The sequence below is a fragment of the Egretta garzetta genome, unplaced genomic scaffold (assembly GCF_000687185.1).
Source record: "Egretta garzetta isolate BGI_Z169 unplaced genomic scaffold, ASM68718v1 scaffold88, whole genome shotgun sequence".
NCBI lineage: Eukaryota > Metazoa > Chordata > Aves > Pelecaniformes > Ardeidae > Egretta > Egretta garzetta.
Genome location: NW_009260408.1, coordinates 1,886,895 through 1,903,808, shown reverse-complemented (window position 1 = coordinate 1,903,808; position 16,914 = coordinate 1,886,895). Strand labels below are relative to the sequence as shown.

At 37.3% G+C, this 16,914-nt stretch overlaps 1 protein-coding gene across 1 annotated transcript in view; it reads left to right on the top strand.

Annotated features, from left to right (window-relative positions):
* GABBR2 (gamma-aminobutyric acid type B receptor subunit 2) overlaps positions 1-16,914 on the top strand; it is a 400,562-nt gene that overhangs the window by 229,822 nt on the left and 153,826 nt on the right. The window contains exon 13 of the mRNA XM_009643511.2: positions 13,122-13,229. Within this exon, the coding sequence (XP_009641806.1) occupies positions 13,122-13,229 (108 nt within the window). The remainder of the gene's footprint in view (positions 1-13,121; positions 13,230-16,914) is intronic.

Below are 16,914 nucleotides of genomic sequence, written 5' to 3'. Positions count from 1 at the left end.
TTCTCTCCGGCTGCGGTGTAGAGCACATTCTTTACATCTTGCCCTGCCCGGACCGGCCCAAGGGCTACTGCATGCACTATCTCCCGTTTAATTTGTTCAAAGGCTTGTCGTTGTTCAGGGCCCCATTTGAAATCATTCTTCTTCCGGGTCACTTGGTAGAGAGGGCTTACAATCTGGCTGTAATTTGGAATATGCATTCTCCAAAAACCCACAACGCCCAAGAAAGCTTGTGTTTCCTTTTTGCTAGTTGGTGGAGACATAGCTGTTATTTTGTTGATCACATCCATTGGAATCTGACGATGTCCATCTTGCCATTTGATTCCTAAAAACTGGATCTCCTGTGCAGGTCCCTTGACCTTACTTTGTTTTATGGCAAAACCAGCCTTCAGAAGGATTTGGACTATTTTCTTTCCTTTCTCAAAAACGTCTTCTGCTGTGTTGCCCCACACAATGATGTCATCAATGTATTGCAGGTGCTCTGGAGCCTTACCGTGTTCCAGTGCAGTCTGGATCAGTCCATGGCAAATGGTAGGGCTGTGTTTCCACCCCTGGGGCAGTCGATTCCAGGTATACTGAATGCCCCTCCAAGTGAAAAAAAACTGTGGCCTGCACTCTGCTGCCAAAGGGATTGAAAAGAAAGCATTTGCAATATCAGTTGTGGCATACCACTTGGCTGCCTTTGACTCCAGTTCGTACTGAAGTTCTAACATGTCCGGCACGGCAGCACTGTGGTGGTGTAACTTCATTCAGGCCACGATAGTCTACTGTCAGTCTCATGGAAATCCTGCTTTGGCAACAAACCAGAAAGGTTTAAAATGTGGGGACCAAAGACTGAAATACTTTTTCTTACCATTGCCTACAGTAGTCTTCTACTTTTGTCAGTGCATCCTTATAATCATTAGTATTAGGTGATGCACTCAACCCTTTAAAATGAAGGCTTCCAAACTAAATTCTGGAAGCAGCTTGGCTTACAGAATTCTGCTCCTCAGAGGGCATTTCAAAGAAAAGGAAAGAACTTCACTGCAAGGATATTCCTTCCAAAATGAATACAGCTAGCATTTAAATTTATCAAATATTTTCTCCTCAAAAATTCCTAAGACTATGCTTCCTCCATTGCCTGAGAGTATCAGTCTTACTCAGGATTTATGCTCACTATGGTTTTGATCATTCTTTTTGATCCTTCTTCAGGTCTCTAGAAAGATGCAGTTCACAGCACCTTTGTTTAGGAGTCTGAATTTATGACATAATCTCTGGAGAGAGATAAACTACTTCCAGAGAATAATTCAAAGCGTGAAAGTTGGATGGCTAAAGCTAGATGGTGCAGATACTTCCCAGTATTTCAACTGAATTTCTCTGTACTGGCTAAAACCATTGTAGAAGGGCGATATCATGTGACTTGTTCAGGGATACCATTTCAAAACACTGGAGACCTCTTTAGTACATGTCAAGATGCACTAGAACATATAGTATAGGTGAATATATAGGATTTTCTGGGCAAAGTCTTAGCTTCCTTAGCTGGGTCTGGACACAGCTGTATTTTAGACACCTATATGTTAGCAGCAAAAGAAAGGAGAAGGAGAGAATATCCAGTCTTCCTACACCTAGTGTGCAAATTCTCTATATAGCTAATAGAAAGAGATGCCTCAAAGACTTCAGGATCCTGTTCACCTCTCCCAAACTAAGTATATAATTCTCTGAATAGATATGGGCCTATAGGAAGTGGGAGAAGCCAGCATCCATTTTTTATCCAGCAATTATGCCCTTATTCATGAACCAGCTTCTAATGGAGCAGAAGTGTCATTAGGAAGCCAGCTGTTGATGTCAATCCCCGTTCTTTTCTCACCCTCCCTTACAAAAGAACCTAGTGGCAGGAAGTGCAAATTTTAGGCCTTGATGTCTCCTCAGCCTCGAGGGGCTTGTAGTCAGAGCTCCTGACTTCACTGCCAGGCTGTAGGCCACTGCATGACAAGACTACAACCCTCCTCTTGAAGCAGCCAAGCATTGCTGAACAGAAGGAAAGAAAGTGGGAGCCAGAGGTACTTACCAGCACAGAGCTGTTCTAGGGAACAGGTTTCCATCCAGATTTAGCTATATAAAACTAAATGTAAGTCCTCCTTTAAATGTGAAACAGCTCAGTCTTAACTCTGAAAAATGAGCCAACATCCAAAATACTGGTTCTCTGAGCTAGAACACTTCAGCTATCTGATTTTTCTCTAAATTGCTTCTCAAAATTTAACTGCTACTATCATATTCTAAATGCAACTAAATTTAAGTGAGGGCTGCTTTGTTCTGTGTTACCTTACATCTCTATTCTTTTTTTATTATTATTATTTTCCAGTTTGTATCTGTTACATTATGTTCAGCCTGCCTGCCTGCCTGCCTGCCTGCCATAGAGGGAAAAATCTGGACAGGCATTTGAATAAGATAACTACTTTACTTAACTAACCAATAAAGGAAAGGTGTGGGGGACAATACTGTGTTCTTAAAGCCAAACTTTCATTAAGAAATATCACCACATGCCTTAAAGAGATATTTTTTTTTTTTTAGCATAGTTAAATTTTATATTAACAGAGCAAAGTCTGTAAGATTTCTCCTGTCTTGGCTTTCCAGTTTTTCAATCCAGTACAGAAGCATTTCTGATTATGCTTTCCTGTACATGGCTACTGATTTATTTTATGGATTGCAACTCTGTCAGGGATTAGTATTACAATCACAGGTGCAAGAAACCCTTCAAAGCAACCTATTAGGAAACTTTTTTCCAACCTCCTGTGCATTAAAACAAATCTTATAAAATTTTCTCCTCCAATTATAATTTTTTCAATGGGATAGCTTATGCTTTTCTTAGAAATCACCTTTACATGGCCACCATTGACTGTGGCAATGCACTTTCTCTGCACGTAGAAAACTCTGAATTAATGCTGGGGAATTCATAAATATGGGAGACAAATACACTTTTCTGTTCAGTAGCTCTTCTCCTTTCCCCCCTAAACATCCCCCAAGTGCTGGGTACAATATGTACATTTGGTGCCATGTCATGTACATCCATCTTTCCATATGCTATATGCTTAGTGGTTTCATAAGGACTAATTACAGATACCAGTTCTTATAGGGTCAGTTCAGTACAAATTTCTCTTCATCATCCATTTCCCCAGAAGTGCATGATTTTGATTACCCATTCTAGCCATATTAGAGATTAGATTAAAATCACATTTTATGCAAGACTGTGACTTAGTCTTTAAAAAAACCCAGCTACAATAGAGTGTGATCTTAAAAAGCCATTGAGCCAAAAACATGTGGATATAATTCTAACAGCTACATCTCAGGCACAGAGAAGAGTCACACCAATGGAGGAGGATTTTTTTTTTTTAACGGAAGTAAAAATTTTCATTTAGCCTTTATAAGCACACACAAAACTAAAAAGCTGTCATTAGTGTTATCCCCTCTCTAAGCCAAGTAATCACCTTCTTTGTCTTCCATATTTCAAAACCAATTAGAGCTCACCAGAGCAACAGTATATACATGATAGCAAGTTTATTTAATTAGATATGCTGTATATGGTTTCTGTGATCATTCTGTCTTGCAGTTTCATTTTCTGATAATTTTTGACAAAACTTATAACGGGCCTTAAATACTCCTGAGTTTACCCACAAAATTCAGGAAAAATGGTTTCCAAATTGTAGGTATTACATTCCAAATCTATTGTGTGTGCTTCCTCTACAGCACAGTTTGTGGCATTGTTTGGAGGGCGAAGTGCTTTGCAGTCTCTGGTCTTTTCTGACTTTTCTACAACCTACATCTACATATGGCATACATTTTACGCTGTGATATTCCAAGAACAGTGAAACAAGATACAAAATTACACAAGTAACACCTGAAAATTTTAAAGGATTTCTTTAATAAGTTGTACCACTCTTTTCTGCTCTGTAGAGGCTCTGTGAAGGCTGTAGGAGGATGCGGTGTATAAGTCAATACGCTGAAACACAGAACCAAGCGTTAAATGTATTTGAGAGTCAGCAAAGAACTTTAAACATATGGTCAAATAATTTGCTGAATAGGGGTATTATGTAAGTCTTTGAAATTATATAGTATTGACTCTGTGCTAGAGTAGGTAATTGGTTCCCAAACTAACTCATTTTTATTTTGGTATGCCCATTTTCTATGGAAAAGTAATCAAGTATGTTTAAATACCTAATAATTTGTGTTCTTATGGTAAGAATCTGTAATAACAAACGTAGGATTATTTAGTTTCATGTCAGAATTAGAGATTAGGTGTTACATTGTAAAACTCCAGTTACATGGAATTAAATGTATCTAGAGCAGTTAATTCTGAGGAAGTGACCAGTGTGTTGCAGAACTGTTAGATCATGTCTTACTTAATAGCAACCTTATTGGTTGTACAGAAAAAGGAAAAGCAATGCAATATTTCATTAAATGCATATTTATGCCAAAGTAGACAGTGCTTCGGATATGAGGGAGAGAGAGAGAATGAGAATGATAATGATCTATCTTTGTTTTTAATCTCAGACTTACCATGGTATCATAGCAAAAAATGAGGTTGGAAGTGAGGGTGTGAAACAAGATGTGATGCCAACTGGAAAAATGCAAGCAAGTGGAAAATAATTGAAAGCATTCATTATATGGAAGAGAGAGATTCGAAATTAGCAATGCCAGTGACATATTCTATGAATAGAGTTTAAGCTGACATACTAAATAGAGATACTTAAAATAGAGAGAATATTAGATATGATCATAACGTTTAGACTTCTGTAATACGTTCTACTGAGAATTTCATGCTTTACATTTAAGACGAATAATGTCTTTGCAAATTGGAACTGCTATGGGATGAAAGGCTGCGATGGCCCGAAGGAGGAGCATAGTCTCCTCTTCTCTGTTATGCATCTCCCTCAAGTAGGCAAATAAAATTATGTTCTCTGGATACACCTCATTAGGTTGGAGCTGAAAAGAAGGTTGTTTTAAGTACTCCATGTTGCAGTAAAATGCCCATAGTCTCCACCCAGAAAGATTTGGTGTATTAGGTAGTAGTAAATGGAAAAGCTCTGCTACTCCTCAGTCCTAGTAGTCCTGATGTATAGCAGCACTTTCTCCTAGAGAGGGTGCTGCATTGGGCGATCAGAGTGGTAGGGAAGGGGCAAATAATCTGTCTGGAATAGTTCAATGTAGGATTCATGCTGCTCTGGAAGATATCTCTTCTGGAGATAGCAGTTGTCTTCCAGTCTCCTTTACGCTCCAGAGTTCTGCAAAGGTGTTCCAATCAAAGATAAGAGCATCTAAGTCTTGCAATTTACACAGTCACTAAAATTAAACATGCTTTATCTTGTTTATCTCATTAATTAGCATAATCAATATGAATTGCCAGAACCAGGCAGATGTTCTGTGATTCCCGGTGATCTCACTGAGCCCTGTCAGTGTTCTGCCTTGGATAAAGTAAGCAGAGTGCATGAAGGTTTTCGCATACCTGTGGTGTTCAACCGTGCTCTCATCCATCCCAGGCTGTTCTCAGGTTTTCAGATTTCAGTTGGTTGCTCTCAGCCTTGATACAGCCATTTGAAATGGGCTTTGTGCAGAAAGAAGGAACCAAACAGTGGGATGTGGTGGAGAGACAGAAAGAGAGAAGGAAAGAGTAAAGACACCACTGATAAAGTCCTGCTACCTACTGCAGTGTGTGTGACTATCCAGACTTTGTCTTTTTCTCAGTCAAACATCCTGAGAACATGTACATTCATGGCAACAATAGAGGTTATAGACCTTATCTTTTCAAAGTTGTACTTTAAAATGTGGCCTTTAAAGGTATCCAAAACTTCAGAAGCGCTTTGGGGTTTTTTGGCTAATATTATTCTTAATTGCGGATCATGAACGCTTGAAATCTGACTTTTTGTCTTCTAGCAGTGTGAAAGACAGGTTTTGTTCTTTTTTACTAATTTTTCACAGTCATATGTCCGCTCCAATGAGAGAGCAGCTAGGCAAGGTGGAACTCTATGGTCCACATTGAACCTTTTCTTGGAAAACCCTGAACATGTGCAAGGTGAGGAATGCGGGGTGGTATAAGAGTGGAGAAACATCCTGAAAAACAAATCAAACTGAGACTGAGAGACTGCAGTAAGGAGCAGGGAGGAAAAGCCAGGTGTGAGAGGTTATGGAATGGGTTCCTAGGGATGGGGGGACGTTGCAGGGTGAGGGGATACTGGGCAATTTGCTAAAACTCTGAAAGTCATGGAGCTGGCTGAGAGCAGCTCTGGAAGCAAGGATTTGCCTTTGATGGTAAAGCAGGGAGGGGGAAGAACCTTCTGTCTATTTATTTATTTCTGCTTTGTCTTCCCTTGCACTTCAAGTTTTCTCTGTTTAACCATTTTTGGGGGAACTGACTAAAAGGAAAATGTCTGGGCAGTGCCATCTCAAAGCTGTGGCTCTCTTGATGTACCATGGGCAAGAGCCACTTGGACTTGACCCTGTGCTACCAAATAGCATCTGGCCTTGATATTTGGTTAATAGTTGATGACGCCAAATTACTTTCCTCAAATTGTTTAATATTGGCCAGGAATTATAAAAGCAACAGATAGGCACTCAGCTCCTACTGAACTGCAAAAGGATTTGGACGTCTTATCCATTTCTTTGTCTCTGGCAACCATAGCCTTTGTTTGTATTTTTAGTCTGGCCTTTTTCACTTTGTGTGTGTTCTTCAGTTTATTTCCTACTTAATTGTTTAGCTGTTAATTTTAATCTCCCTTTTCTGTATAATCACTTCCATAATTGTCCTCACTGTCGTTCAGTCTGAGACTGATCTCACTCCCATTTAATTCAAAGGCAATTCTGTTACTGAGTTTAACATGAGCCTGATCAGCTTCTATTTTAGTAAACGACATTTTCTTGGGGAAAAAAAAATGTAGAGGCAAAAGTTACAAGGCTGAATAGATCCTTGAAACAAAATTATTTCATATGCTGAAGCAAGTACACCAAAACCTTGCCAGAGATTTATTAAGGTAATATTTTTAGAACATTTTGCCTCTCCTTCAGTAGGACAACAGGCAGATTTTAAAGGCCCCTTATAGAATCAGGAGCAATTGTAATATCTTTTACACTACCCATGGATTAATTCTGAAAAATGGTCTGAAATATATTAAGAAATCGCTACAGGAGATCTCACAGCATGTGAAGAATCACTGTATTTAATTTATGTGAAAACAGCAGGATTCAATTCTCTAACATTATTGCCACTTACCTTTTACAAGATCTGTGCTGGTGCCACACAAATTCTAAAGAATGAGTTAAAAGTCGTAAACACATGTCAAAAAATGTTTGATATAAATGAGAAAAGTATAATTCAAATGGATGAACTCATTCTTTGGGGCCTGCCTGAGCTCACACTGGGGATTTTGCCATGGTTAATAGAAGCAGGATCAAGCCCTAGTGAAAACTTGTTGAGATGACACACTTTTGTTCATCATCATTATCCTTTATGTCCCCAGTCTGCCAAGAAAAATAGAAGGTGCTTAATTTTCAACTCATGAGTAGTTCACAGAAATCAACAGAATTGTCCACTTAAGGATAATTGTGTTCTCCAGGGCTAAACCCACAGCATGGTTTATTCTCGCGTTTGTCACTTTTAAGTGCCGAAGTCTAACACAAAGATGCCACCAAGCTGCCCATCACTAATGTTCAGCTCCAGCATAACCCTGTGGGGCACTGCAGCTTCCAACCCAGCACATGTGCAAAACTGGCTAATTACTGATATTCCCCAAATGAATCGGTCTGAGTCTCAAACTAAACTGGAGAATGTCTGGAGTGTCAAGTCCTATGAAGGATTTGAAAGTTTTTATTTAAAAGAAACCATTAAAATTAAGGTCTTGAAATGGTAAATATGATGCTTTCAGGAATCTTAAATCTGAGTAATTCCTCTGCAGGAACATAATCTAAATGTTGTGTTAACTGAAGAAGAAATCGTTAAAGAACCAAGCTGTTTCACTATTCCATTCAAATAACTGTTATTAAAAAAAAAAAAAAGTAGTCACTTGAGGGGTTGATAAGAAGTTTGTAGCTTTTTATGCAACACATGGAAGTTCTTTGTGCTAATATTTGGCTTTCTTTATTCTTCATTCTGAGCCTTTATCCCATCTTCTTGTTATTTGCTTGATATTGGCAAACTGGATTAGTATAGCAAATATAAAGCTGCAACACAAAAGAAGAGAATGTATAGTATAATCAGTTCAGAGGCTTGTTATTTTTTTTTCTTTCAGCTTAACAGTTCATGACTGTGTGGTCTTCTAACTGCACATCAGTGGTGGTCAAATATGGGAAAATAATGGAACTTCTTCAAAAGTGAAGCTTTTTACCTTCAATTCAGTCCATTTTCCAAGATAACATCATTTTAAAATTTTATTTAGATCTATAATTGTATTAAAATAAATTAAAATCATATTGTTATTTATCTGAAAGTTAACAGTACCTAAAATAGTGGGTTTGTTTGTGAGCTTCATTCTTAAGTATATAAACAAGGAGAGACTTCTACTTCTTTGTTCAGAATGTTTCTGATGCTTTCACCACTTACTAATTTCCCTTTACTAACTCATTGTTCACAATTCGATGGCTTCTTTTATTAATAATGAGTTGTAAGATCAAATGACTTTGTAGATCTGTTACACAGATACATAAATAGTAACCACGTCACAAGATGATAGGAAAGGTGCAGACAGATTTCTGTGAAGATATCAAATAACAGCATTCAAAATGTAGGCTAGCCAGCTAAAGCTCAAGGTTGATGGAAGTAACTGTATAAGGCAGTTAAGCTATCAGTGCTTATATATGATGGAAAAATTGTCTTAAAGAAATAACAGATCTTTAGCACCTTATGGATAGGTTTAAAACAGAGCCTTTTTGTTGCAAAGGGAAGTTGAAAAGAAATGTTCCTACAAGATGTAAGGAGCGTCATGTTCATAAATGCAGTGACTCTTTAGCTGAACCTTACAAAATTTATTTAAACATTAATATTTGACAAAGGTGGATTTTTTTTTTTTGTTTTAGATAAACATCATATCTGTTCCAAGTCTGGAAAATGACCCGGAATGGTCTGTTTCTCTGTGGAGACACTTTCAATGTTTGGTAGTCATCGACTGTGTTGTCCACTAAATAAAGTGATTTCTATCTTTTTCAGCAGATACAATTAATGCATCTGTAAGAGCTTCTATCAAGTAGTTTATAAAAAGCATAAATTCCAACTATGGGTGCATACATAGTGTAAGAAGTATAAAGGAAAAAAAAACTAGAAAACTGCATTTTAACATCTACAAAGCCATACTTGATTGTTGTGTACTAAACAATATTATCTCCTTTGACACTTGCAAGTTGTCTTTGAATAACAGAAAACAGAAAATTTGTAGGAGATATTCAATTGGTCAAAGCATCTCATTCAGAAAAAAAGAAGTACCCAGGACATATAAGCAGATAACTGAAAGTATATCCTAAAATTCAGTGAAGGTAGGAGGAATTTTGTAATGGCCTAACCGTTTAAGAAAAAGATAAACAGTAGCTATTTTTATGAATTATCCTTCTATAGGAACATAGGAATGTTTTAAGGTTTTGTGTCTAGTTTGGAGTAGGGATTTGAATGCAAGCTAAGTTCTAAGGAGGTGCCTCTCCTGCTTGTTTGGTGCGTACTGGGGGGAGGGTGATCTTCCTCGGCCTCTTCTGTCGAAACGCATCATTAAAAACTTCCAACATGAGAGAATTACTGATCAATTGTGTAACACCGTGGTCATGCTCTTCAATTATTGGTGTTATTTTATTATGTTCTTTCAAATGAGTGGGATTTGGAGGTATAGTACATTTAAGAATATAAATGGGCAGATATATGAATTTCAGGGGCTTTTGCTGTTTTCTAAATTTTTAATTTTGCTGGCTGCATTAATGAATTATAGCAGAAAAATTCGAGGTCATTTTCTTCAAAATTAAAAATTTATTTTCATCTGAAACTTATCATCTCATTCTTAGCACCAGCAGTCTCATTTTGATGAAATCTCCTGATATCTTTAAGACAGAATGTTTCCAATATAGCCAATAGTTATATTATTCTAATTTGCATAATACAGATCAGGAATGCATTAAAGTTTTTGAACCAAACATGATAAAAATAACATTATTCTGAATATCAAGTTAGAAACTTATTATAAGCATAATTGAATTTATTACTATTCCCAAGAGGCAATTACTGTTTCAGTGAGAACAAAACAGTCTTATTAGAGACATGAAAATACCATGTATCTGTTTGCCAAATATATCACTAAACTGTACACAAAAGAGCTGAATACTTATTAATAGCAGCAAAAAGATTGAATGCTAAGAGTGGTTGTCACAGCTCAGTTGATGTGAAGTCAAAAAAAGATGTAACTGGCTAGTATGAATATATTGGTATGAAATGTATCTTTTAAATCATTCAGAGTTGATCTAACTAGTTTTACTGAAGTTATTAGCATGATGTATGATAAAGGGTAATGAGCAAAGACTTGAAAAAATATTTAGGTTAAAAATACTACTTTTCTGACCTAAATATCTATTCCTTTTTTTTTTTTTTTTTGGTTAAGGGTTTCTTTTTCAGTACCACATTCAAGAAAGTCACAAAGTGGCATAACTCATGGGGTTTGGATCTAGTCACAGTTGGTTTGCTGATTTTATTAATAACAGGATTAACCAGCATTCACTGTGAACTATATGTTCAGAGTCGATACCAGCAATGCAACAGATAAACCACATTAAATGCTAACAAAAAGTTAGTATATACATACAAATATCTAACCAGTCTTCTATACGTAATCCAAATATTTTCTAGTGAACGCACACACTGAGTTACGTGCAGACACCTGCTGCCCACAGGACGTGTAGGTTACCAGCACACCCTTCCTTCTGGGGATGCAGGTTCCCCTATACACACCCGCCCTGTAGGAGACGTGGGCTCTCTGCCTTTGAGTGTATCCCTGCAATTTGGTAATACTCACACCAGTGAGGGAGCACCCCCGAGTTCACGCTTGCACACTCGTGGTGTGTGTCCCTGTGTGGTGTACAGTCTTAGCAGTTTTGGGCATATGCCCTCTCGGACAGTTTTGGGTGTCCATCTGCATATGCTTCTCTTTGCCAAAACCCAAGGTGCCTGTTTTGTATGTACTCTTCTCTCACTAATTCACCATTGTTGACCATATTTATTTTATTTATTTATTTATTTTAAAGAACTGTAGTCATTTTATGTCTCTTACTGTTTTACCAATATTTTTTGAGTAAGCTGTATCTTTTTTTTTTTTTTCTTTTCGTCCTTGATACCCAGTTACTAGTGCTTACTAAAAATCAGAATTTCTATTTTACAGAAAACTGCGGGGGGGAGGAGGGAGGGATAACATGTTGAATACAAATATGGTAATTCTGAAGATGTTTGGAAAGGCAAAAACTAGATAACATATATTTAAAAGTGAAACATTTAGATTATTGCTAATATTGATCTTAGATCCCAAGTTTTGCATCTTACTACAGCTCTTTTTCATTAATATGCATGTCCTAAAGTTACAAATGAAAAATCCCAAACTCTCTAGAAGTCAGATGTGAAACCAGGCTGGTTTCCAATGAAAAACATTGCCTTTAGGTCATATAAATGTGTTTTGTTTTGTTTTGTTTTTTAATTCTTTCTCAGAATATCCTGGTTTCCACAAATCAGATTGGTTTTATATCAAAAACCAGCTCTACTGGCCAAGGATGCTTGGTCCACATGGCCAAAAGAAGGCTTGTTTTCCCCTTTTCTGGCTTTGCCTTCCCTGGCTTTAGCCATTGTGTCTCCCCCAGTTTTTCCATCTGCAATGCACAGTGCATTTTATTTTTACTTCTTTGTTCGGTTTTGTGCGGTCTCCCTTTTTGACAGCCAGCCCAGGTGGAATCTCTAGAGGGAGGAGGAGATTCTTGTTCCTCTTTGTGATTTCTCAGGCTCTCAGATTCAGCTGTAGGCTTCCAGCTCCCTGCTTGCCTCTTGCATGGTCTTCCACCTGCTACGCTCTGTAGTCTCCGGTCCCTCTTTGGGTAAGAAAATAGTCTGCTCAGGGCAGAAAATCTTTCAAACAGCCAGACCTCCAGGGTAATGAAAAGAGAAACTTCCAAGGAATTGGAGGGGGCTGTGCAGAGCTTCCTACAACTTTGAAAGTCACAGGCTTAGCTGAAACCAAGTCTGAAAGCAAGGACCTCCCTACAAGGATGCTATGGGCAGGTGGGGAATTGCATGAAGAACCTTTTGTAACCTGTGTCCTGTCCTCCCTGGTCAATTTGAGGTTTTTCTATTAAAAAGTAAGTAATTCTAGTTTTTGATCTAAAGGCATCATGTCTTTTTTAGTTTAATTTTTTTTTTTTTTCTGGGAAGCTCACTGTAAAGAAAATGGCTAAGTAGGTCCGTGTCAAAGCTGTGGACAGCTCAGAGTCCCATTATTCCATCGTTCTGTGTAAGGTCACCATTTTCTTTTTCTTAGACCCGTATTGTGGGTATTGTCTTTGATTCAGGTCTTGTCCCCAAGGCTTGCCCACCAAGGCCATGCTCCTGTCTTGCCATTTTTCACTATATGATAATTTTAAGGTCAGTTTTTCCTATCTCTCCAGAAGGCTCCGGGTCTGCATTAAGCGATGCATACCTCACATAGTACAATTTCCTCTTATTTAGTCTGAATAACATCTCTACTTCTCTGTTCATTTCTGTTCAAAATGTTGCTGTTAATAATAGCTCCCTGGGTCGTTTTTATAGTCTTAGTCTCTTGTTTTCCTCTACTAGTTCCTTCCTCTGTCTGCACAGAACACAATAAAAGTGGGAAAAAAAATGCAGAATATTGTAACAAAGTTGTGGTTATACATACGGAAGAGACTGTTAATTCAGCATCCAGATTTGTTATACTTGGAGAGGGGATGGAAGGAGGAGAAAAAAAGCAAGAAAACAATGCATGAGACAATTCTGAAATGTCAACATTTTGTGAAGTTCTTTGAATATTTTCTTCTCAACATCTTGAGAAAAAAAGTTGGCTGAAATGATGATAACCGCATTGCCTACTTAAAATTAAACTACTTTGTCTTTTTTTATATATATATATTTTTAGGTCCGAACGTGGATTCTTACAGTGGGATACACAACTGCATTTGGAGCAATGTTTGCAAAAACGTGGAGAGTTCATGCAATTTTCAAAAATGTAAAAATGAAGAAAAAGGTGAGGGGAAGTAACCTGTTTTCTCGTTGCCCTGTTAATATAATTTTCTAACTGGTTTGCTACCTTTCTTATATGGCCATACTTGTGCTGACTCTGTTCATGTGTCACATTCAGGGATCCTGAATGGTTTGATATTGGGGCTTTCTTGCTCTCATTTTTAGTCTCTGAGAGTTGGCGTCGAGCATCAGCCCTTCAGTCTTTATAATGAGATGTGAACAGTGGAGATGGCTGTCAACTGACAAAGTTAATTCGGACCCTCACTCTTATTTAGTATTTTGTTTCAGCATCCAGAGGTCTCCTTCTGGTAGATTCACAGCTGTTATGAAATGTTTTCTGCATGTGTCTGTTTGGGATACAGGTTACAGGTATTGCACACAAGTTTCTCATGGATTGGTAGGAGGAGGCAAGAGAAAGTCCTGTTTATGCAGCTTTCTATTTCTTATTTTGACTGAAATTGCATAAGCTTACCCTAAGACTGATCGGAATTGAACCGCAGTGGTCATCTCTGGCATTTTTGGTACAGACCATTTTCTGTAAACAATTACACTCAGCTTAGGAGTAGTACAACACCTCATGTATGTATTGTTCATTTGGTATTTTTCCATGGAGCTTCTTTTCACCTGTGAAGTGCTTTTAATCAGATGGTTTTATTTAAAAATGGGAAAACTGGTGAATAGAAATCATTTTGATGGAAAAAAACATTAAGCGAAGCGTGCATGAAACAGAGAAACAAAATTAATATTATTATAGAATGAGAAGTAGTGCCAAATGCAGTTCCTATATGCAGCTGAATAATTTATTCTAATAAGTGGTAAAGAGTCAGTTATACACCAAATAAGTAGAAAAATATTCCAAAACCTCATCAGATTCCTCTGTTTGTTCCCTCTGTGTGTGGTCACGGAAGAAATGCTTTTTTTTTTTTTTGTTAGTACTATGTTATTTTTTCTACAGTCACAACATGTAGGGAGGTGCTGTACGCCTTTTCCTAAAAATGTTTGGACTTTAGGTAGACAGAGAGAGGACAGAGAGTTAACTCAGCTTCTGAGAGGATTTATGTCTCAGGTTGTTAAGGAAATACATGCTGTGGCTGGAACTGGAGCTAGCACTCTTGCGCCTTCCCTCTGTTATTCAGTCATGTCAAGTTTGCTTAAATGTTTGTTAATTAAATCCTGAACATCATTCAGTGTAAAAAATAATGAAGAGTAAATAACAAATATCTTAAAACTAAGTAAAATTGTAAGAAATTTCTGTGCCAGAAGTGGGATACTCTCGATGGAGGGAAGTGGAACCCCCCCTTTCTGCGCCTGTGCAAAGAGCCCGCTGTAATATATCAGTTTATGCTACCAGAGCCCAGTATATATTTTTCAAGGATCTTACAATTCCTGTACTAAAGATTTTTAACCAAAGCTGAGCCAGTTTTTTACCTTCTTGAAAAATGAAATTTTATATTGCAAATATGTTTGCATCTATATTGGTACAAATCTTGTAAATTAGTGAGGTTACACAAGGTACGGCGAGTGTAACACCTAAAAGCATTTATTTGATAACTTTTATTATCCTGAGAAGTTTATCATTTCCACAATGCATCCTATTCCAAATAGGAATGAACAGGTACATCAGTGGGCTGTCACTAAGTATTTGCTTTATTGTTTTTTAGAAAACATTTCATTTTAGAGCTTCAAGTTGCTACTCAGTATTAAATTTCACTGTCTGTTAATTAAACATAATCCTCAAATTCTATATAGTTTCTGTTTTTCAACAGGCCCATCAACAACTGAATATTTCAATTGTTTATTCACAACCAGATGTTGAAAAGGGTTTAAGATCAGACACTGACCAGTATAAGGGAGATAAACTTTAAGACATCTGGATGCTGACCAACGAGATGCTTCAGAAACGTCCAGGGTATTAGGGCATCTTATTCAATATTCTGGAATTAAGTAAATAATGCCTTCTCTTCTGTAAACTTTAAAGAATGGCTGTTCCACAGAATTATCTTGGTTTGCTTTATTTCAATATCCCACTCCAGAACACAAGCATGAATCATAAAAGGCAACAGTTTTCTTAATGCAAAACAAATTAACTACCCATGATAAATGTTTACTAGTCATACATTTTCTAGCTTTGATTTGCCAGGATAAAACTGTTTTTAAGAGTTGATTGAAAAACATGGCATTCTTTACTTATGTATACAAGAAGGACATTTCCATTTTCAGTGGATGTAGTTTACAGACACAGCATTTTGTATCTATGGAAGCATAGACAATAGACATTTTCACAAACAATATCTAAACTGACAAATAAACGAAAGGTAGTGCTGCATGAAAAGGCACATTAATGTTTTTTGAATTAGCTGTGCCATGACAGAGCAGACTGGCGTTTCAATACCAGGAGCACAAAGTTCTGAAATTATTTAAGTACCGTGGATCCTATTCATTTGCCATCACTTCAGTTCCCACCTGCATTATGACAGTAAAATCTGCCGTTCAGGTACACCACTTTTGCCTGTCATCCTGGATATTTTCAACAGGAAAATTTTCCAAACAGTGACATTTTTTCATAAAGTGGAAGAATCTCTGTGTGGCTTTTGAAAATATTGGTTTATTCACTTCATGGAAGTAGGTATTAAGCATGGAGAGAAGGATATAATGAATAAATCTATTTATCTTCATCTGACAGGGCAAGCTTGCTTCCAAACTTCTACTGGACACTTACCTTAATTGCACAACATGGTTTTATGAAGAGATGAGTGGATTTCTCTCTCATTCTGAGAAAAAATATAAAATTTAAAATAATAATACACTATAGCTCCAATGTAGTGCAGTGGATAGTGGAAGTAAATGATTTAGAGAGTCGTGAATTAGGTGAAGATTTGTGTTAACATCTGTTTATAAAGTGTTCGCAAATCTCTTTTTATTTTCACCCATTTATACATCCACTCCTTTGTTATCGGAAAAAAATAAACAATAAAATTCAGAATACACTCCTTCTGCTATCAGGCTGCTAACTGATAAATTTTGCAAGATTCCCAGAGCTCTGTTACCATCTTTGATCTTGCTAAGGACTCAAAGGAAGCAAATTAAAAATGTATTAATTTTTGCTGGATCTGAAACAGAGGGGTGCAAGGGAATCAATTTTTGTCAAATGGAAATGACAAAACCAGTAGGGGGAAATAAATGATTTTTGAGTTTTAAAGAGGTTAATAGAGATAATGGATAGAATAAAATTAGTATTAAAAATAACTGTAACACTTATAATTGAGGTGCAATTCTGGTTTTGATAAGTCTCCTTTTTTGCTGGTTTGGACAGCAGAATATCTTGTGCTCAGCGAGAGGTGAGGACTGCTTTTATGTTTCCCTTGCCAGCAGAGGAGGACTGGTAGTGGATAGGAGGAGAGAGAGGTGAATATCAGTGGCAGGAGAGCAGGCTGTGTCCTGGAGAAGCTTTAGCTAGCTGAACCGTTGGAAGAAGCCAGCCCTTCTGGTAAGATTTAGAAGGTTGTGAATCCATCTTTTTTGATGGGAACTGCACTGTCTTAGGTTTTAGGAGGCATTAAAGCAGTCCTGCATAGGGACTGCTCCTACACAACTCCAGTATGCCAAATAAAGACCATTCACTTTTGACAAATACCAGAATAACAAATTCAAAGCAGGGGTATTTAAAGCCTCCATAAACTTTATATATT